The following is a 22,704-nucleotide window of genomic DNA, read 5'->3' on the forward strand; positions in this document are numbered from 1 at the left end:
ATGGTCCCCCTTGGTAAGGATACATCCTCTTAGATTCCCATTTGTGACATTGGGAGTTTGGGAATTTGTTGTTTGATTTTACAGAAACAAGATTCTAAACCTACATGATGCTTTACATCTTGCTTTTTATACCCAGATACATTTATTTGTAATTCTGTGTTAGAATAGGTCATGCGTGTCAATAGAAAATAGTTGCAAGAAGTACATCCCAAATTGTCTACATTCAATTGAAGATGTTTTTACTTTGTTGTAGCCTCATGCTTAGTGGTTAAGTCCAACCCTGTGTGTAATGTGTAACCAAGGAGCAGGTACTAAACGTGAAACCTTCAAATACTGGCTAGGATGAGATTCCACCCCACTGTAAACAACAGCCACAGTGCCACAGATGATATGGAGGTTAAGATGATAAGAGGAATCTCTCTTTCACATTTAAGAAGCTGGCTGGCATGGTGCATGCACCAGCGTGAGGACCCCGGTTCATCCTGGTTTTTTGTGCCATTAAGTGAGGCTTTTGTTTTCAAGCTTTCCTCATAGTGTTAGATAGTTGTTGGAGCTCCAGCCATTATATCTAGCCTCCTGCCATACCTCCTTCTTCTAAAGGTACTGATAGGATTTGCATGTTTCTTTTTTCCACGTATCTTATTGCTAGAACATAGGCATGTGTCCACTTAATGACAAGGGCAGCTGGAAAATGTACTCAGCTGAAAACTATACACTTTTATTACTGTGGGCTAATGGGATAAAGGATGTCTGGGGAGTAAGAAGTTAAATTTGTTCTACCTAGTCTATGGGGCAAGGAGGGGCACATTGCCTGGAAGTTACAACAAGAATTCAATGTAAGAAACCTTCCCGCCATTAGAGCACATTGACATGGGATGACTCATTCACGTAAGGGAGTCCCTGGCATAAGCGAGGTGATGATCTGGAATATTCTAGAAAGCATCTGTGGATCAGATAAAGGGCATTGGGTTATATATTAAAGATTTGTTTGAGACTTAAGGTTTTACGATTTAAATAGAATTTCAGCACTTACAGTTATTTTCTGCAAGATAGAGAAACTACAAAGAAAAACAAGAACTTAAATATATCTTTGTATCTACCTGTTGTTATGTTTATCATGACTCAGACTGTGGCACCTTGGCTCTGGCCATGAATCTGTCTTCCTTAACCCTTTCGTTGTGTCTTCCATTGATGCGGCTCCGTCAGATTTACTTTCTGTTGTGATGTATGCTTTTAAACAGGCTCCGAAAAGGAATAAATATCCTTATCTCCACTCCTGGGCGCCTTGTGGATCATATAAAATCCACCAAGAACATCCATTTCCGTCAGATCCGTTGGCTGATTCTGGATGAAGCAGACAGGTGAGCCCTTCTGGGAAGCATGAGAGGTGAAGGGAAAGGGCTGTTTCTGGATCTTCACTGAAACTTCTGGAGTCCTGTAGCATTCCATGTATTCATGGAGATTAAAACTCCTTCCTTGAAACCACAGAATCTTGGATTTGGGTTTTGAAAAGGACCTCACGGTGATCCTCAACGCTGTGAATGCCGAGTGCCAGGAACGACAGAACGTCTTGCTGTCGGCGACGCTCACGGAAGGTGAGTTGAAAAGAAACTCTCTCTGTTCTCAGTGAAGAGGAGGGGCTAGACGTGAGCTGCCCCTCAGCTGTCTGCCTGCCTTGGTTCTCGGCCTCAAGGTGGGGGCCGGGGAGGCAAGGAGGAAGGCGTCCTGAGAGGACTGCTCTCCAAACCGCATGTCCTGCATGCCCGGCCTCCTCTCCCCACCATCCTGACTCTCTCGTCCCTGGCGTCTGAGAAGAAGGAGAAAGGGCAGGTCCCAGGTCCAGCACCCTTGCGGGAGGGAGAAGCTACCGGCACTCACGTCGGTGTGGAGGTAGGAGGAGGCTGGTGGTCTCTAGAGGTTGTGATGGTGGGTGCTGCCTGCTCAGGGCGGGGCTCCTGTCCTGAAGGAGGTGGCCTCTCTGCCAGCACGTTTCTAAGCATCATCATCTGCCTTTCTCCTGAAGACACCATGCTGCTCTTTAGTTGCTCAGTCGTGTCTGACTCTTGCGACCATCAGGCTCCTCTGTCCTTGGGACTTTCCAGGCAAGAATACTGGAGTGCGTTGCCATTTCCTTCTCCAGGAGATCTTCCCAACCCAGGGACTGAACCCACATCTCCTGCGTTGGCAGGCGGTTTCATTACCACTGAGCCACCAGGGAAGCCCAGCTGGGACTTTCAAGGCTCTTTTTTAATTAAACCTGAAAAATACATTCCGTGAACTTGTTTCTGTCTTTCCATCCTCGTGAGATGGGGCTTCTTAGCTCTCTGTCGTAGGTGGGAGCACTGAGGCTCCACCAGGATTCCCTGCACACAGAGCGCTGCAGGGTGCTGCAGCGCTTGTGTTCCTGTTTCACTTGGTATACCAGCCAGTGCATGTGTACCAGACGCCATCCACCTGCCCCACCAGCAGTTCTCAGGGTGTGTTCTAACTAACAGTGACCATGAGAGAGAATCCATGAAAAAGGGATTCTGTGCTCAGAGTGGGGGAAATGCCACACACTCCCACCCCCTCTAGGAGATTCATTGGCACAGTCACACAAGTAAAGGTTCTGACAAGGCCTGTAAACATGGGAAGCCCTACGAAAGAATCCCAGGAAACCTTTCTATCAGTATTTCCATAATTTGTTTGACCACCGAAGCCTTTGTGGGAAGTGATGGGCAGACATCTGTTGCAGTGGTCTTCCACAGGTCAGAGTTTAGAAACATTGGTGGTGTATATGGGTTTTTAGGCCCTAGGAAGAAATTGGTGGATCCCTGGGAGCCTGACAGTGGGGCAGATCAGTGTTAGCATTTGGGGGTACCCGTCAGGGATTTCTTAGTAAGCCTGGATGTGTGGTGGTGGGGGTGTGCAGATGTGACGGTTGTACAGCACATGCCTGTCAGCTGTTCTGTCTTTCTCGCTTTCTCTCAAAGGTGTAGCACGGCTAGCTGACATCAGCTTACACGACCCTGTCAGCATCTCTGTCCTGGATGAAAGCCATGACGTGTCGAGCCCGGAGAGCGAAGCCTTTCTCGAAGCTTCTCCTCCACAGGCGACTGATGAGCTGGACGGCTTCGCCATCCCAGCCGGTCTCGAGCAGCATGTGGTGGTGGTCCCCAGCAAGCTGAGACTCGTCTGCCTGGCGGCCTTTATCCTGCAGAAGTGCAAGGTAGGTCTGAGGGCTGGGCCTGACCTGATCCTGAAAGGACCACAGTGCTGTTTATGTCAGGCATGGAGGGCAGCGAACCGAGATGCACATGGAAGTTTCCCAGCGTCACTGTGGTGGCGAGTGTAGGCCTTAGCAGAGATCTCCTCAGTCAGTGGTTCTAGAATTGCAGTAAGGACTCAGGGGTCAGTGTGTTCAACTTGAGATGTGCCTCATAGGCCAGTCCTAGACTGACACTGGAGATGGCACGTGGTTGAAGCATGCTGGATGTGAGCCAGATACGAGGGTCTGTGTGCGTGGGTTTAGAGACTCATCCTATTTGTGTATTTACTGGGTTCACATGATAACTTTCTCTGGTACATGAGAAAATAGGAGGTGGAAGGGCTTGAGGGTGCAGCTTCTAGACTGCCTGCGATCTCAGGGTCCCTATGGGAGGGCTGTGCGTGGCAAGCCCCGAGTGAGTGAGGGAGGCCGAGCTCACATGCAGCTTTGCTCTGAAGCATATTTGTTTTTCTCAGATGCAGGAGGCCCGTTTGAGGTGGCAGCTATGTCATTTTCCTGTCCTGCATTCTTTGCAGACCAGTGTTGTTTTTAAAAATAATTCAAAGCCATCTGTCACCTCTGTTTCCAGTTCAGGGCCAGCCTGCCCACGTGTTTTACAGAGAGATTCATTTTAGCGTCACCTGATCTTAAAAACGCGTGGTGGTGTTTCCCCCCCTTTGTGTCCGTGCAGTTTGAGAGAGACCAGAAGGTGATCGTCTTCTTCTCAAGTTGCGAGCTGGTGGAGTTCCACTACACCCTCTTCCTCCAGACCCTGCTGAGTGGCTCAGGGGCCCTGGCCCCAGAGCATTTGCCATCCACCTCCACGCCGTTAAAATTCCTGCGGCTGCACAGCGCCCTGGAGCAAGAGGTGAGCCCTGGGCTCCCCGGACCGGGACCCTGCTGGGCCAGGGAAGAGCATGGCTAAAGTGTGCGACGCACTGGAAGCCATGGAACGTGACACAGCCATGTCCCTGGGCGGGGTGAGGAGCCCCTCGTTTCCATTCACTTCTGGTCCGGGAGCAGGTCTCTTCCACCTGAGAGAGCGCGCGGGCCGGCTTGGCTGGACTCTGCCCCAGCCAGCTGTTAAGGCAACAGAGCACCACTAAGTAGCTGGCACCAGGGAAGGCTTTTGCCTTTTTAGTACCCAGTGTGTAATTAGGGCTTGATGTCTTCAAATTAAGAGCATTAATGGAGCTAAATCGTGGCTCCCATATGGTACTGCTGAGCGTGACTGCTGTCATTGTCAACAAGATGCAGAGCTTTCACTCGGAGCACTCGGGCTGGGAGAGGACATGGGGCACCAGGGGCTGCGGGGGCTCTGCGTGGCGAGTATTTTTGAGCAGGAAGGAGAGTGAAACATTCTCTTCATCTTGGGTACTTAGGTACTAAGCTGCGTTCACTCTCATTCCGCTGCTGGTCACCAAGCCAGCCATTCAGGGAGTCGAGCAGGATGTAGGAGGAGGTGAGCTCGCTGGAACTGTGGCAGGGAGGACAGGCAGGGCTTGAAGAGGGAGCCAGCTTGTCCTAGAGGAGAGGTTACCAGGCAGCTGAGGAAATGGAGAGCCTGAAAGCAGAGGACGGTTTGACTAGAACCACCTTAGAAAAGTCAGAGTGTTTTTAGAGCCAGAGAAGGCCGTCAAGTCTAGCCCCTCTTTTTGTTATTGCTTTTTTGTTTTAATAATTAAGGAAATGGAGGCTCAGAAAAATGAAGTTACTCAAGGTCACTCAAGGACACAGCTTCTTAACACAAGACTATGCCAAATGTCCTGAATATTCCAGCCTTAATGAGTTTTGTAAACTCTTTTGAGTTTTACCTCCAGGTTTCCCAAATCAGTTGAGTTTGTTGATTTCATAATGTAATGCCATTTATGGTTTGTTTTTTAACTCAGTTTACTAGTCCTCTAGGTCTCTTTTCTCCAGAGCCATCCTGCAGAGGAGGTGTGAGGGTAAAGAAGAAGCTGAATGTGGGCTCAGGAGGGTCTAGGGACTTGCAGAGGTCAGCAGAAGACCCTGCAGTGAGGGTGTTTCAGACAGGGCATCTCACAGCTGTGTGCGCTGGGGCAGGCTGCCCGTGTCCTGGGCCTGACTGCCATCCACTGGCTGTGTGACCTCAGGGAAGCATCTAACCCTCTGTGCTTGGTGCCCAGGCCTCTAAAGTGGAGAGAACAGTGGTAACAGACTTGTGGAGTTGTGGTGGTTCACTGAGTTAGCGCAGACCGAGTGCTCAGTACATGTCAGGGGCCATCCTTGTTGTTGTTCTCTTTCAGAAAAAGTAATTTTTTCATCATTTAATAATTCCTAGTATTTTATTTGTGTTGTCCTGTTTGTTAGGTGTTTAGCCATCACATCCTCCCTGTGAGATGGGTAGGAGGTTGAAGGGAGGGTCTCTGCATTTTGTTTTCTAAACACGAGTGAAGTGTCTTGTCCTGAGGACTAAGCTAAAACCGGGCCCATCACGTCTTCCTGGCTAGTTACCCTGCCCACTGTTCCACGTGATCTCAGTGTGGTCTCCCTGAGTGGCCAACTCAATACTTTACGAGCATCAGAGAGGGGCTGCTGTTGAAGGAGTTGTCTCCTGATGGCCATGCTGAATCCTCAGGGGTCTGGTCTTTGTATTCCTTACTCCACGTCTGCATACAGCATGTCCTGCCTTTAAGGTGTTTCATGGGTTCTCAGGAACTTTTTTGGTTTTGACTCCACGGAGAAGCCATGAACTCCCAGGGTTCAGAAACCAGTTCAGCCCTTTACTAACAGCGGATGCACATTAAGAGGCAAGTTCCTTAACCTCTTATGCCTCAGTTTCTCCCACTGGCACGGGGGGTGGTGGCAGTACCTGTGCAGATCGGGTACGTTCAGACACACAGAGCGCAGGCCAGCTCTGGTACCTGGTAGCCCTCAGTAGGAGCCCTCAGAGGGAGCCTCATGATGTTGTATGGTTTGTTTTGAGAGGTGGGATGATTTCATTTTCTTCCTTTGAATTGAAATATTTTTCTCAAGTTAAGACATGGTTCTTAACAATTTTATAATCTTTTAAAAAATGAATTAAAAAAAAAATCTCTCTATAGGAAAGGTTGGTTGCTGTTCATTCTCCAGACCACCTGTAGAAAAGGTGTTAGAATAAATTCTGAGTTGGGACCTCCAAGGGCAGGCACTTGCCTTTGGCACCCCTACTCTTAGTGTTGGCCATCTCTGGAGGGTGTGCCCCTCTCCCTGCATTATCTTAATGAAACGTGCTGCTCTCCATTATTTGCCTGTGTCTGGAAGAAGCCTAGTGCTGTAGGAACAGGGTCTTGTTGGATGATATGAAGAATCCACTTCTTCCTTTTCCTTGGCAAAACCTTTCTGTGCCTCGAAGTGGTTACAATATTAGGAAGTCGGGAGACTTGTGAGAATCTAAGCCCACTGCCTAGCTGGCGTTGAGCTGAGTTATAAAGACCCTATTTTTTCTTGTTTTTGTAGGAAAGAACAGCAGTGTTTCAAGATTTCACGCATTCCAAAACAGGCATTCTTTTTTGCACGGTATGTATCGCTCTGTGCTCCGTGGGAAGGTTGAAAATTGGTGGTGGTGGTGGTGGTTGCAGTTTTTTGTCTCTAGACGGTTTGCCTTGCAGTCAGCGGCCCTACCGGGAGCAGGGATCCTGGGGGCCACTGGGCGTGCTGGTCTCCTTGCCCTCCTGGTTTGTCACCCCACTGCCATGGGTAGCGGGCTGCCACTGCCCAGAAGACTCGGCGATTTGCTCACTAATGGTGGCAGCTGTTGGTCTGAAAATGTGTGAATCTTGGTGATTTCTATCCACCAAGAACTTGTAAATTACAGCTATCGGGAGTAATTAGAGCTGAGAAAGCCTTTTCACAACAAAATCACTCTGCTTGCCTCTGCTCACCTTTTCTTAAAGGAAAATAGACGAGCTTGGACAGATTCTCTGCGCTCTTGTTTAAACCTGCCATTTGCCCTGCAGTTTTCAGAGCCATTTCACTCGGCCTCAGTCTTCACAATTGTGGTTAGCTGGCCTCTCCAGCACCGCTCTGACCTTTTTCCTGCACATCTCTTGTGCTCTTTCAAGCTTGGAAACACACTTTCAACGTCCCCGCTTCTCCAGGGACTCACTTCACCAAAGGTGCTGCTTGCTCCCAAGATTAAAATGCCTTCCCCATGTGTGCCATCTCGAAAGATGTAACTTAATCCGCAGCGGTTGTTTGAGAAATTCGTATCTATACAGTAATGAAATCTCACCGTGGATTTAGTAACCCCGTGAACAAGTGGGAGGTAGAAACAAAGACAGTTGGCTGTTTGAAGGCCTCTCTAGGCCTCACTTACTACAATTACTTTTAAAGGAACCCTCGTTTTCTGTTTAGTTTTGAAGGTAATAGAGATGGTTTTCTTTCCAAATGGAGAGTTTGTGGGCGAGTACAACTTTGTTACTTGTGTGTATGTACATATGATCTACAAGACAGGCCTGCCTGGTTACCTGCTGACGATTCTCAAGCGCGCACGTGTGTGTGTGTGCGTGCATGTGTGTGTGCCCAGCAGTGGTTCCGCTGGCCCTGATGATTCAGATCTTAGAGCAGCGACTGCTGGAACACTTGCCTCCAAAGGAGGTCTGAGTCTGGCCAAGTAGCCCTTGTATTTATGACCCCCATCAAGTCAGATGCTTGTGTTTATCCTAAACCATCTTTACATGCCTGATGTGGTGTAAAGAGAAGATAGGTCCAGACAGTCTACTTGGCACAGAAATTTGTTAAGAATCTTATGTCCCTTGACACTTCTGGAGCCTGACTCCTGCCTTTCCCCTGTGTCCCCACTTCCCTCTTACTCCACATCCTTCAGCCAAACAGGCCCCTCTCTCGGCTCCTTCTGGCCTCAGGGCTCTAGTACGTGAATTCCCTCCTCCTGAGACACCCCACCCTGACTTAGACTCACCCCTTCTTAGGTCTCAGCTTCATTGTCATTTTTTCTGGAAACAGAAGCCCCCGTGCTTCCCCATGAGGCACTGCCAGGGCACCCTGCGTTTCTTAGTGATGCTCCTCCCAACTGGCCTCAGTGTCTTCCCACCGAACCACAAGCTTGTGAAGACGGGGGCTGTGTGCTGTTTGCAGTCCTGTCCCAGCGTCTGGCACAGAGCAGTGTGCAGTAGGCACTGGTATTTGTGGGTTAAATGGGTGGATACTTGGGGATCAGTGTTGAGAATCCCTGATATATATCTTTTTCTAAAGACTGAGGCTGACATTAATATACGTGTTCATTAGGGAATACTACTCAGCCATAACAGAATGAAATCATCCGTTTGCAGCAACGTGGGTGGACCTAGAGACGATCATTCTAAGTGAGATAGGCAGACCGAGAGAGACAGATATGATATCACTTACGTGTGGGGTCTAAAATACAATACAAATGAACACATTTACAAAACAGACTCACAGAAATAGAAAACAGACTTATGGTTATCAAAAGGGAGTGGGGGAGGGATAAAATAGGAGTTTGGGATTAGCAGATACAAACTGTATATGTAAAATAGATGAACAACAAGTTCTTACTATATAGCATAGGGAACTATATTCAGTTTCCTGTAATAAACCATAATGGAAAATAATATAAAAAAGAATATATGTGTGTATACACACACACACACACACACACACGTAAACTGAATTACTTTGCTCTACACCAGAAACTAATACAACATTGTAAGTCAACTGTACCTCAATAAAAAAATAATGAAAATTCAGTTTTACCCATGGGATTCTCGTAAACATTCCTATAAAGGATTGTGACTTTTTTTTTTAAGTGTTCATTGGGAATAAGTTTATTTTTTCATATCCATGGTGTTATCTGAAGAGTAAACGTTGGAGATCACCTATGTTAAAACAGAAGGCAGCAAGACCCCATGTGTTGGAGTTTGGGTTAGGACTGGAACAAAGTGGTTTCTTTGACCCTTAAGATGCTGGAAATGTCCCTGGTGGGAAATTGTCAAGTCTCCCAAGGTAAGCAAATACAACCGTGTATTTCACAGATGTGGGTGAGCTCCAAGTCTCAAAGAAAACTCCAGTTATTTAAGTCCAGTTTTTGGTTTTTGTCTCTTTCCAGCAGCTCTGTGGAAGCAGAGATCATTTTCTGAAGTGCAGCTCTCGGTGGGGTCACAGCACATGGTGGCTTTGCTTATTCAGCCTGGCTGCTGCCTGCAGGCAGGGGTGTCAGCTAGATGATGGGCGCTGTTGGCTTGGCAACACGCGGCACCCCACACCTCTGCCCCCTACCAGGCCCCAGTGTCATGTGAAAAGCACCCTCTTGCCATCATCTGATTTCTCTAAGCCCCTCAGTGTTCATTTGCTGGTCCAGGTCGTGTTCAGTATGCTGAGCCTCTACCAGTCTCTTCTTTATTCTGCTTGAAGAAATGACTGGAAAAGAGCCGGGTGGGGGCTCGTTTCCCTCCATTTCTAAGCCAGGATGCCAGCCCGGGTCCCCGATGATATGAAGTTCTTCATTCCTGCTCAGTCTTCCTCCTTCTTCTGCCCCTTGTGGTCGCTGTGGCCTGAAACTTGGGGCGTCTGAGACTCGCTGGCTGTGATAGGTGGTGCCTGGGTTGGGGAAGCGTTGTCACTGCGTCTTCGGCAGCGGTCTTGCTCACCAGGCTCTGACTGCTCGGGGAGCCTCCTGGGTGCTAATGAGCAGTGGGGCCACAGGACAAGGCAGATGGAGACTCACGTCTTCACATAAAGGAGACCCATGTTGTTAACTGTTGCGTGGAGACTTTCCGCCTTTGTACCGTCTCTCTTGCCATTTTGATTTTTCCCAAGATTCTTTTAACAAGGCCAAAAGGCTGAATGTCTTGTGTGAAAGGTTGGGAATTCTGGTGTAACCACACGAAAGCTCACAATTCTGCTGTTTCCTTTTCTTCTAGAAAGTACCTTCCTACTCTCCATTCCCCTCCATTGTATTTTTTCTGTGGTGAAGGAAGTTAAGGGTGTGTGTGTCTGTGTTTTAATTATAAACATCTTTAAAGCAAGGACTGTCTTAATTTCATGAAGTCTTTTGGGACCTGATACATGACTATATAACATGAGTTCTCGGTACACATGTGACCGCAGTGGCGTGGAGTCTGGGCAGAGGTGAAAGGATACTTGGGCAGGAGAGACCAATCTGAAAAAGAAGAGTTCTTACATACTTGGAATGTAATTCTGTGTAATTTTCTAGCTTTTTCTAGAAAACTGGATCTAAAGAAGCCAAGGTAAGGAGGGAGCAAAGTACTAGCAGGAAGGAGTCATTTGAAAGTTCAGAGTCCACTTTCCTCAATGAAATTAAGAAATCAGAAGAACCAGACAGAGGAGATGGGCTTACCTTCATGCTAATTCCTTTGGCTCATAGTGAAGCATTTACCCGAAGCCAGAGGTTTTGAACATCACTGTTAAATCGAGCAGTTGGGAAAGAGAAACCCCAGTATGTGACTTCTGGTTTTAGGGCTGATGGGTGGCCCTCCCTGGTTGTCCCTGGTGGTACCCAGTTATGTGGCCTTCTCCACGCCCCCCCTCCCCTCGCCCGGCAAGGATAGGCCCTTTCGGCTCCACCCGCGTCGCTGCTGAGCCTCTCTTGGAATGTGTGTGGTTGTCCACACGTGCCTTATTTTTCAGAAGAGACCTAAAGCACCCGTGCTTCTCTCCTTCATCTGCTCTCTCTCCCTCTTTTTTCTTGAATCACACCATTAGGTCTCTGGACTTCTTAATTTCCTTTCCTCCTGGGAAATTTCCACAGTGCCAGGTGGCCAGGAGACAAAGGATGCTTCTACATGTCCCAAGAATGTCCCTTCGCTGTCCCCAAGAAATGGAGACTTTCTGGGTTTTCTCTGGCCTATGCCTCTTAGGTGAAGTTTATCTTTTCCGCTCGTATTTCATCCCTGTTCACGGCGAGATCATTTGGAGACGGTCGGCTGTTGACTCAGTTACGCTAACTCATGTTGCCAGATTTCTGGCGGCTCCAGCCAAGCTCTCGCGCCTCTGACAGCTTCTGCGCGCTCTCCTTCCCCCTCTGATTACGCAGCCCAATCTGTCACCTGGACGACGGGGGCCCGGAACCCGCTGATGGCTTTCCACACACGGCAGTAATGACTTCTGGCAGGCCGGGAAGGCAGCAGAGGCGAATTTGCTGCGTCCCTTGCTCAGAGAGCCACAGGCCCCCTCTCTCTGTTAGTAAAAGCACTTTGTGAGGTTCTTGGGTAAATAAATGAGTCATTTTAATCCAACTGACAGGCTGGCACCTGAGCAAGCTGCCTTCCATCTGTACCCCTTGGTCTCGTGGAGGCAGCCAATTGTCAGCCCACGGCCTTCAAGGCCTCGCCCGCGAGTGTCTTTCAGAACTGACTTTAGTGATTCTTTCATCTGAATTAGGTTAAAGGAATATAGGTGGGTTGGATCTTAAGTTCTGAGGGCGGGCGCAGAACTGGAGTCTCGGCTACGTCTTGTGCAGGTCAGAGTCTCCTGGTCTGGTCTGGTCCTGCTACAGCATCCGGGAGGATGGAGCCGTCTCCCCCTCCTCCACGGTCCTCTACCCACATCGGGTGACAGGCTGTGAGCTGGGAAGAGAACCCAGAAGCTTTGACAGCCCCACCTCTTTGCCTGCATGCCTGTTCCTACTTCATCACCAGCCAGAACACTCAGATCAATGATTCTCAAGACACTTCATGTCCACTGTCTCACTGGATCATCACAGCAACTTGGGGAGATAAATCAATTGCAGCCATTTTATAGGTGGGTAAACTGAGGCTTGGAGAGCAGAGTTGACTTGCCCAGATTGGATGGCTGCCTCGGTGGTCCTGGAGTCCAGTTCTCCCCGTTCGTCCCTCCGACCCTCAGTGTAGCCCTGGCCAAGACTGCCAAGAATTGCTGAAGGAAACAGCATGGTTGAGTCCAAGCAGTGGCTGGCTGTGAGGTGACCCCTCCCCAACACCCAGAGTCATGGGAAGCGGAAGCCTCTCAGCCTGGTGTCCTGGGCTGGCTCGCCCAGCCCGAGTGGGAGAACCGTGAATGGTCTGATGGCGGTGGCTGCCGAGCCCCCCGACTCACTGATTCAGTGTGTTTGTGCTCGGAGTGATTTTCCTGAACGTCACATGCTATGTGAGAGTTCCATCTGTGTTTCTTAGTTGGATTTACTAAACCGATGAGTATTAAATTTTTTACAAAGCCTGTCTTTAAATCTCAGACAGCCATTGTCGCCATGCCTCTCCCACTGCAGAGTGCCTAAATGAAATAAATCATTTCTTCACGAGAGCTTTGCAGATTTAAGAGCCTGACAGTTTCTCTAAAGACAGTGACTGGTTTGTGTCGAGAACACTCTGAGTTGTGTTCTCAGAGGCATTGGCCCCGGAACATCCGCCTTCAGCTTTCAGGGCACCTGGGAGCTGTCAGGAAACACTTCCTGGGTGGTTGACGCACTTCTACTACATGAAACGTCTACGTAACACCCACAAATGCAGCCTCTTCCACCCTTCAGAGGGGACTGCAATCCAGGTGGGATTCAATCAGCAAGAAGGCAGGCCGCCCTGACCTGCCCACCAGTATCGTTCTGGTTGCTCAGGTGACGGGGAGTGTCTTCCTCTGGTCCTGCTCTGACCCTGGAAGATCAGGGAGTGATGTTTTAATGTGGTTCTTGCAGAACTTTGCATTGAGTTGGCTTTTAAGAAACTTTATAGGGATATCCTTGGTGATCCAGTGGTTAAGACTGCCCATCCAGTGCAGGAGGTGCAGGTTCAGCCCCTGGTCGGGGAACTAAGATCCCACATGCCATATGGTGTGGCCAAAAAAAAATAAAAGCTGCTTTATATTCAAGTAAATCCTTAGTGATACTGAAAAGTGAGGGGAGAGGCAGAAGAGCTGTCCTTTACAGAGGGGTGCCAGTCATGAAATGGAAGCGGTCGTAGGCTTAGGAAGCCCTCGTCTGGTAGCCATCAGGGTATCAACTGATAGAGGCAAGCGACCTCGACCAATGCAAAAACCACTGGGCAGAAGGTTCTGGGAAACAGTCTCAGGGTTTCCCTCACTCATCACAAGGAGAAAGGGCCCTCCTCGAGGGAGGGGGAGGGTGGCTGCCACCTGCTGCGGCGACTGAGCCCAGCTTCCCCACATAGGACAGACTGTGTCTCCTGAGGTCAAGTGCTGGGTGGCACACCCCACCCTGGTGGTGTCTGCGAGAACGCTCTACCTGAATCTTGCCGCAAGGAGTCAGACAAACTCCAGATTCTGGGATGTGCCTCCAGACAGCTGGACTCCTCAAAAACTGTTATAAAAAAAAAGTAAATGTTAAGGGCAGGAATACACCATTCTAGGTTAAGGAAGGCTGTTGTTCAGTCGCTAAGTCGTATACAACTCTTTGTGACCCCATGGACTACAGCACACCAGGCTTCCCTGTCTTCCACTATCTCTTGGAATTTGCTCACGTTCAGGTCCATTGAGCCGGTGGTGCTATCTGACTGTCTCATCCTCTGCTGCCCTCTTCTCACGGATCAGCCTTGTTGTGGCGTCGGGGCTTACATAACTCAGTGAAGCTATGAACCATGCCATGCAGGGTGCCCCAAGACGGACAGGTCATAGTGGAGAGTTCTTACAAAATGTGGTCCACTGGAGGAGGGAATGGAAACCACCCCAGTATTCTTGCTGCGAGAACCCCATGAACAGTACAATAAGGAAGGCTAGATGGCTGTAATAAAAATAGAACACAGTGATCTAGGCTTTAGTCCAGGGTTAGGGAAGGAAAACGATTAAGGTTGGTGCAAAAGTAATTGCAGTTTTGCATTGTTGAACTTTGCTCTTTGATGTTGGGATGCATTCTTAAGTAAATGTAACGTTATACATCATTTTAATGTGCATTTCTCACTTTATGTTTTTTCTGCTAATGACACTACTTGCGTATTTTATATTTATTTTAGACTAGGGCTATGTTGTTAGACAAAAAGCAAATTCAAGCAGTTTTCTTAATTCAAGTTCAAAATAGGTCGTAAAGCAGCAGAGACAAGTTGCAGTCAACAATGCATCTGGCCGAGTAACTGCTGACTCATGTATAGTGCGGTGATGGTTCAAGATTCTGCAAAGGAAACGAGAGCCTTGAAGATGAGGAGCACAGTGGCCGGCCATCAGAAGTTGAAAACGACCAATTGAGAGGATCTTCAAAGCTGATCCTCTTAAAACTACACAAGAAATTGTGGGACAACTCACTGTCGACCATTCTATGGTCATTAGGCATTTGAAGCGAATTAGAAAGGTGAAAATGCTTGATAAGTGGGTCCCTCATGAGCTAACCCCAAATCAAAAAAAATTAATCATTCCGAAGTGTCATCTTCTCTTACTGTATGCAACAGCAGTGAACCATTTCTCGATTAGATTCTGACGTATGACGAAAAGTAGATTTTATATGACAACTGGTGATAACCAGCTCAGTGGTTGGACAGAGAAAAAACTCCAAAGCACTTCCCAAAGCCAAACTTGCACCGAAAAAAGGTCCTGGTCACTATTTGATGGTCTGTTACTGGTCTGATTGACAACTTTCTGAATCCCAGTGAAACCATTCCATCTGAGAAGTATGCTCAGCGAATTGATGAGATGTCCAGAAAACTGCCATATCTGCAGTCAGCATTGGTCAACAAAAAGGACCCAGTTCTCTGCAATAATGTCCGCCCACACATCACACAACCAACACTTCAGAAGTTGAACAGATTGGGCTACGGAGTTTTGCCTCATCCGCCATGTACACTTGACCTCTTGCCAACAAACTACCACCTCTTCAAGCATTTCGGCAAGTTTTTGCAGGGAAAACACTTCCACAACCAACAGAAGGCAGAGAATGCTTTCCAAGAGTTTGTTGAATCCCGAAGCACAAATTTTTACACTACAGGAATAAACAAACTTATTTCTCATTGGCAAAAATGTGTTGATTTCAGTGGTTCCTATTTTGATTAATAAAGATGTGTTTGAGCCTAGTTACAATGACTTAAAATCACAATTACTTTTTCACTGACCTATTATAAAAATCATCTTAGGTACAGATTGTGAAACTTGAAGATGGGCTGATTATTGGAAAATAAAGTTATTCTAAGTTTCTTGGGTGTGCCCACAGTGTTGCGACTGGTAGGAGAATGTCCTCTTACTGAGGTGATCTGTGCTGAGGTTTGAGGGGCGAGATGTCATCATGTTTACAACTTCCTTTCGGGGGATTCTGAAAAATGTGACTGTACAGAGAGGAAAAAACAGATGTGACAGTTTAGCAGTTGGTGAATCGGGGGGAAGGGTTGACAAGTGTTCGTGGTACTATTCTTGTGGGTTTTTTGTAGGTTTAAATTTTTCTATAATAAAAATGGGGTTAATAATATATACATTCATTGTCAAAAGAAAAACGAAGCAGACAACACAGGCAACTGCAAAGAGTGGAAGTGAAAGCCACTCAGTCGTGTCCGACTCTTGGCAGCCCCATGCACTATGCAGCCCATGGAACTCTCCAGGCCAGAACACTGGGGTGGGCAGCTGTTCCCTTCTCCAGGGGGTCTTCTCAACTCAGAGATCAAACCTAGGTCTTCTGCACTGCAGGTGGATTCTTTACCAGCTGAGCCACAGGGAAGCCCAAGTATACTGGAGCGGTAGCCTATAATGGCCCCAAGCCTCTGGACCCGGGGATAACCACAGCTGACAGTTTGGTGAACCTCCTTCCAGGTGTTCTTGGAGTGTCTGTCCGTCTGTCCATTTATCCATCTGCCTAACGTCTTCTATGTATTTCTTTGGGTGCTTCAGCCCCCTCATAGTTGCAGCGCGTAGAATCTTTGCAGGACACGGACTCTCTAGTTGTGGCCTGCAGGCTAGTTGCCCCATGGGATGTGGGATCTTAGTTCCTGGACCAGGGATTGAACCCGCATCCCCTGCATTGTAAGGCAGATTCTTAACCACCAGACCACCAGGGAAGTCTTCTATTTTTATTACCCTCCTTTTTGTTCCCTGGATTTTTTAGCTGAAGAAAGACTGTTGTTCTTTAGAATAAATACCCCACATCCCGCATTTGCCTAGTTGTGTCCTTAAGGTGCTGTTTACCTTGTTCTTCCCTCCCCGCAGTAGGTGTGGACATTCGTTTAGATTCCAGTCTTAGGATTTTGTTTGTGTTTTGGCAAGAATATGTCATGGGTGACGCTTTGTCCTTCCTGTTGCATGACAGCAGCTTGTCTTCCTTTTTAATTGCATTGAAACATGGTCTCAGGGTTAAAATTATAAGGGCCTTAACGGCGTACAGGACCCATCCTGGTCCCCTCCCCCCCGTTCTCTTCTTTTCCCTGTAGCTCACTATTTTGATAAGCTTTGGGGTTTTTCCCTCCAGTATTTCCTTTTGAAATATGAGCCCAGTATATTTGTATTTTCTCCACTCCTTATGCAAAAGCATACTGTTTGCACTCAAAATGTAGCCCCGACGTTCTCCATATCAGTGTGGTGGCGCCTCCATCTTTTTGTAGCTCTGTTCTGTGTGGTGGTTATTGCCATGTTTTATTCAGCCTGTCTCCTGCTGGACACTGGGGTGTTCACCAGACCAGCAGTCATAAGCAGTGCTGAAATGAATAGCCTTGTGCATCGGTCATTTACGTTTTCACCAGTGTACCTTTGGGATGGATTTCTAGAGGGGAGATCGCTCTGGGTCAGAGGGCAAGTGCATGTGTAATTTTTCTGGATATCCCCAGATTCCTCACCATTTTGCATTCCCACCGTGTATACGGGACACAGCATCTTCTTTGATGGCGGAACCGTGCAGTGTAATTTGGTCTTGGAAAAGAGCAGACTTGGGTGGGCGGGCTACCCTCTGCTTGTTAGCTTTGTGTCCCTGGACAAGTTACTTAACCTCTCTGAATCTTGGTTCCCCTCTGTTTTGAGGCGTTATTTTGACGATGAGTCTAGATGACGCAGGTACAGTGTTCTCATGTATGGCGAGTGCTCAGAGCCTGCTGCCTGGGGCTGCTCTTGGTGTGGCTTGCCCTTGGAGGTGGATGCTGGCTGTGTGTTTACTGCCAAAGATGGAAAGATTCCCATTTTCCAGTCTCCCTGCCAGAGTGGCCAGACATACCAGAGAGCGGAGTCTTTGCTCTTGAGACAGTGGCCAGCTCAAAGGAAAAAAGCAGTCTCCATTGCTTTTATACTTTGTGTCTGTCTGTTTAAATCTCTGGCCGGTGTTCTGATTGTAACCACCTATCAGAAGAGGGAGCATCGTTCGGTCCTTCCTGCTCTCCAAGGCCCATGAGCAGCGTCCTTGGTCAGTGACTCTGGGGCTCACCCCCATGAGGACGTACCTCGGGGTGACCTTCCAGAATCCTGCCTCAAAGCACATTATCGCTCAGCATTGCTGATAAGACCAGGCATGGGCAATAACCCATGACCGTGTTCACCATAAAGGGGTGTTTCAGATAAAATGTAAAACATGCCAGCAGTTCTCTGAATTCTTAACACGACACAGCAGCCCGTGACTCGTTCCAGTTCTCCGGTCTGCGTGCAGGTGATACTTTGCAGTGAAGTGGGTTGTGGCTGCCTCACCACAGGTTCAGTAGAACTCATCCCTAAAGCAGAATTTTACCCACAGGTGGACACCAGTGGGTTCCTGAAGTTGTATGCACGCCTGTGCACATTCCCAGGGATGAGCCCTCAGTGTTTGCACTGGATCATCAAATGGGCCCAGGACCCCAAAAAGGTTGAGAAACTCCATCCTAAGCCATGTTTTGTTCTTTTCTGTTTTGAAGGATATTGCAGCTCGGGGCTTGGATCTCCCTCAAGTCACATGGATTGTCCAGGTAACCTCTCTCGTCGTTATCGCGCAGGCTTGAGGCCGGAACCTACGATCATGAGTAGATGCTTTGGCTCTAAGTAGAGTAATTATTAAGATCCTCTTGGGTGTTGCCTGGTCCCCAGGCAGCCACCAGCCTGATCTGCACCATTCTCCTGCTGTCTCTCCTTACCCCAGCCCCCCGACCACCACAGCTCAGCCTCCAGGCTGCACAGCTGCGGGAAGGAGGGGCGGGCTCCCCAGCCCCCAGACAAACGCGTGTCACACCCCGAGTTTCAGCACTCTGAAAATAACGGAAACCACTGGGCCCCTGGGAGGCCTCGTTGTGTCGGGAAGACAGTTGGCTCGGCTGTCCTGAGAGCTGTGGTGCACACTGACCTGCGGGGGCAATTAAGGCCCTGACAGCATCTTACGCAAACCTCCAGCCTTCGCCGCCTTGCCAGAGGGTACGGGCATTAGCCCTAGAGCCTGGTGGTTTCAGTTTTGTTTTTTCTTTTCATTAGTCTGCAGAGTGGTATTTTTAAGCCCTTCTGTGAGAGGGCCAGGGGGCACATGCCCTGTTTACGTGAGTCATAGTTGATTCACATTTTAGTGGAATTGCAGGATTGTCACTGGCTAGAGATCTGCTCTGCTCACCGCACACAATGACTTTGCGACCAGAGGCATTGTGTCTTCTCTCCTGCCGGCCACAGGGCAGATGTGAAATAGGAAGGATGATTTTAATGTGTGGGAGACAAGCCACATAGAATTGATCATTGAGTGCCCCCCTGTAATTGTGGGTATGGATTAGTTTAATATGCCTGGCCTGCCACCGTGGTCATCTCAGCCCATGGTGTTTGAGCCGGGTAGCAGCAAAGGACAAAAGGGCAGAATGAGTGCAGGGTCAGTTAGCGTTAATGATGACCAGTTACTGCCAGGGAGCATGCCCATTCTGCTGAATTCGAGCATTTGCCTGTCTCCCGGGCCAGGAATGCTGTCCACAGGAGCAGAGTGTGTCCCTTTGGAAGGGAACCTACCTCTGAATCCGCCTGCAGCCCCGCTTCACGGGGACTGGGGGGCCTGCAGCGAGGCGCTGGGACCCGATCCCTCTATACCGTGTGCGCCATCTTCTGTGCCCGCAGCCCCACTGCTCTGTCTCTCGAGGAAGTAGGCCAAGGTCGTGCGGCCATCCTGCCTGCATTCTCACCTTGCCCAGTCACCTCCGTGAAAAGATGCAAATAGGAAAGCGAGGAGACCTGTGGAGAAGTGAAATTAAAAAGGAGATATTGGGACGGGAAGATGTCTCGTTTATCTGAAACTTGGCCACTGTTCCTGTTGGCGTGTTGGAGCCTTGTTATTTCCAATGAAGCCGGGAGTTTCAGGGTTGAGTGACTTCTCCTTGTGATGGTGGTGGGGTAACCATAGCACCAGGATTTAATTCTTGGGATACCTGGAGGCAGGTGAGGGGTATTGCACTTCCAATTAATGGCAATCCCTTGATCTGTGAATGCCTTCATTTTCGTGCCCCTCTTTTAGTACAACGCTCCGTCTTCACCTGCCGAATACATCCACCGGATTGGGAGAACGGCCCGGATTGGCTGCCATGGGAGCAGCCTGCTCGTCTTGGCTCCTTCGGAGGCAGAATATGTCAACTCGTTGGCTTCTCACAAAATCAAGTGAGTCAGAAACCTGAACGGGGTTTCCGCTGATCTCTCCTAATTAACTTTCTGTCGCTTCTTACAGTGGCTGGGCCTTGTAAGCTGACGAAGAGCCATTAACCCTTGTGATCCCTCAATGAGTCCCAGGATAGCCAGTGGCAAAGACTAAAACCCTTCATGCCGCCAGCACATGACAGCTCTCCCCGCGTTGCCGCTCCGAGTCAGGGAATGAGCGGTTGCACTCCGTCTCTCTTTCAGGGAGAGGTCTGCACTCCATCGCTCTTACTGTGAAGTGAGTGTGCACCACCCTCCCAGCCAGCTCCCCGAGGTCTCTTATAGTCACTGAGTTTTGTCTCCTGCAGTTCATTAACATTTTGGACTTTAGAGGTGATTTATCTGTGAGAAAAATGATGCTTTGGACTCATCACTTTCCCTCCTCCTGGAAAGTGTGCCAAGAGAGGAAACCGTTCCGAGCGGGTGAATTATTGTACACCCCACATTTAGGGGCAAGGGCGCCCAGTCAGATGGCAGTGTCTCACATCCCCCAGCGTGAAGCCCCAGTCCCCCTCCCTCCGCCTGGGTTGGGGACCCCATGGGGCTCGGCAGCTTGGAACCTGGGCCGGGGGCTTCCATCCAACCCCGATCTTCCTGAGCAAGGACAAAGATGGAGGGCAGCAGCTCAAGCTGGCCAGGCGATCCTGATGAAAGCAGGAAGTGTTGACCTGGGCCCTAGAGACGAGGTGGTTTTGTCACGTTTTCTGTAAAATCTCCAGCACCTGGAGTAATAGGCCCTCAAAATGGGCTTCAAAACGCATGTGTGAAAAACTCACACTCATCTACTTAGGTTCATGCATTTCCTCTGCTCAAAGCACAGTGATGCCAAGAGCATGTTTGGAGCACAGGTTGGCAGCCCAGTGCACGCTGGGCACGAGAGTGGCCGGCCGCTGTGACGTCATGCGGTGATGCGGTGCACAGCGTAGCTCACTGGAGGGTCGTGTTCCTGGGTGGTTTCCTCGCCCAGCCTGTGTTTTACGTAGCAAGGCTTTTCCTCTTGAAGTGCAGGACTGGGAACGCCGTCACCTCGCCATCTGCACTGACATGCCCTGGCCGCCCTCTTGGACGGGAGAACTGTGCGTGGCTGTCCCCACGGGGAGCACCCCACTCCCCGCCCCGCGTCTCAGCCAACTGCAGCACTCTCAAGCACTGTCAAGGTTGCCGGTGTGATGGTTCATGGGGTGCAGCTTCCTCAGAAAACACGCTCCCCACGCCTCAGGATTGGGGAGGCCGGGGCCTGCCCCGATGGGTCCAGGGGGTCACGTCAGGAGAGTCCGAATGAAAGTTTGAGCTTTCCTCTCGGTTCTCTCATCTCTTACTGTCAGGTCAAAGAGTGGTTTTTGTTTATTTCAGAAAGGCGCGCGTCTTTTCCCTTGTGAGAAAAGACTACTACTTCTGCTACCCCTGGCTATTTTGTGGGTGAGCTCTAGTCACCCTGAGTGTGATCGGGTCTGCTGCTGTGGTACTGCCGAGCGTTGTTACACGTGCCGGTTTCTGTTCAAGGCAGGGCTGTCTGCAGAGGAAGTGTATGCAGACTGTTTCTTTGACTTCATACAATAAAATTAAATCTAATAAGTCATTCCAAAGTGTGCTGTGGGAAAAGGCAGACTTGAAGATTTTTGAAATCCAAAAGGTACACATCTAAATATCAAAAAAAAAAAGGAAGAGGAAGGAGTATGTGCCTATTTGGTGCCTGAGGACCTGAGAGCCAGGCGGTGGGATGCTGGGGTGGCTGATGAATTACAGGGAAAATTCAGGAAGGCAGGCGGCAGCAAGGGCCATCACAGCAAATTGCCACCCACCTCCACGCCCCCAGCGCCACGGAACTGGCCCTGACAACATACTTCAGCAGAGGGAGCGAGAGACCCGGGCCATGCCGCCTCTGAGTGGATACTCAGAAGTTCGTCTTTGCACCCTTGTGACTTCTTGGTATTTGCCAACTTCTTCACTTTTCCCCACTTCTCCTTTGAACGTTTTTCTAATGAAAGTCACCGTAGGTTTATTAAAATGGGAAAGCTTCCTTGAAATGCGTGTCTCTTAGATCAGGCTTAAGAAAGACAGTTCCTTGAATTTATCCCGCGCTCTCTCTCCAAAGCGAGGTGGGGGTGACTCAGGGCTGTTGATAGAACCATACATAGGCAGAATTGATTTGCTCTGTTCCTCAGAAGTAGTGGCGTCTTAGACAAGGAGGAGGCTCTTTCACACTGTGAACCTCTCCGGGCCAGCCCGGGCTCCTGCTCACCTCGGGTAAACAGTGCTCCACCGCAGCCCACGAGCGGCGCCCGGCTACACGACAGTACTCCCGTGTGCCTGAGGAAACTGCCCCTTCCTCTGGCATTGTGGTTCTCTGTATCCCTGGTGGTGAACAACGCTGTACCTGCCTTCTTTCTCCTCACTTCAGGATCTGACCCCAAGTTTTTACATTGCTTTTCCTTTTGTTTTCTTCCTCTTCTTTTTTTTTTTTTAATAGAGGCAAGGCAGCTGGACAAAGGGAAAGACAGGACTGGGCTCCGGTTTTTACTTTGCTCCAGCTTTCCAGGCATGAATAAGAGGCAAATTCAATAGCCATAACATTTTTCTCCCACGTGAAAAAATAGATTTTCCAGGAAACTATGAACAGTTTCCCCAGCTCCTACCCTCTCTGCATGTACCTCGCCTTCTCGGGTTGAGTCTTAACTGCCGTGAAAAGATTTCCTGAATCTGGCAGCCGAGAAGGAGTGGTGCGGGCTGGGGACTGAGGGCGTTTTGGGGAAGCGGTGACACAGCGCAGGTACATCGCTGTCAGAGACGTGACGTATTCATTCATAGCTTTGTCAGAGTCACCTTTTGGAGGGAGTGAGGGTTGTCTTCTCTCTCAGAAGAGGTTGCCATTCACATTCTAATTTGCTGTTAAATTTTGAAAAAAAACAAAACATACAAGAAAAGCATTTTTCCTTTTTTGGCTGCGCTGAGTCATTGTGGCACGCAGGCTTTTCTCTGCG

General features: G+C 49.0%; 1 protein-coding gene across 1 annotated transcript in view; it reads left to right on the forward strand.

Annotated features, from left to right (window-relative positions):
* DDX31 (DEAD-box helicase 31) overlaps positions 1-22,704 on the forward strand; it is a 73,497-nt gene that overhangs the window by 17,200 nt on the left and 33,593 nt on the right. The window contains exons 10-16 of the mRNA XM_086324385.1: positions 1,242-1,361; positions 1,489-1,595; positions 2,973-3,208; positions 3,939-4,115; positions 6,707-6,766; positions 17,989-18,039; positions 19,548-19,687. Of these exons, the coding sequence (XP_086180511.1) occupies positions 1,242-1,361; positions 1,489-1,595; positions 2,973-3,208; positions 3,939-4,115; positions 6,707-6,766; positions 17,989-18,039; positions 19,548-19,687 (891 nt within the window). The remainder of the gene's footprint in view (positions 1-1,241; positions 1,362-1,488; positions 1,596-2,972; positions 3,209-3,938; positions 4,116-6,706; positions 6,767-17,988; positions 18,040-19,547; positions 19,688-22,704) is intronic.

Source organism: Bos grunniens, chromosome 11 (genome assembly GCF_055505025.1).
Source record: "Bos grunniens cultivar Pamir isolate PY7600 chromosome 11, Bosgru_T2T1.0, whole genome shotgun sequence".
NCBI classification, from domain to species: domain Eukaryota; kingdom Metazoa; phylum Chordata; class Mammalia; order Artiodactyla; family Bovidae; genus Bos; species Bos grunniens.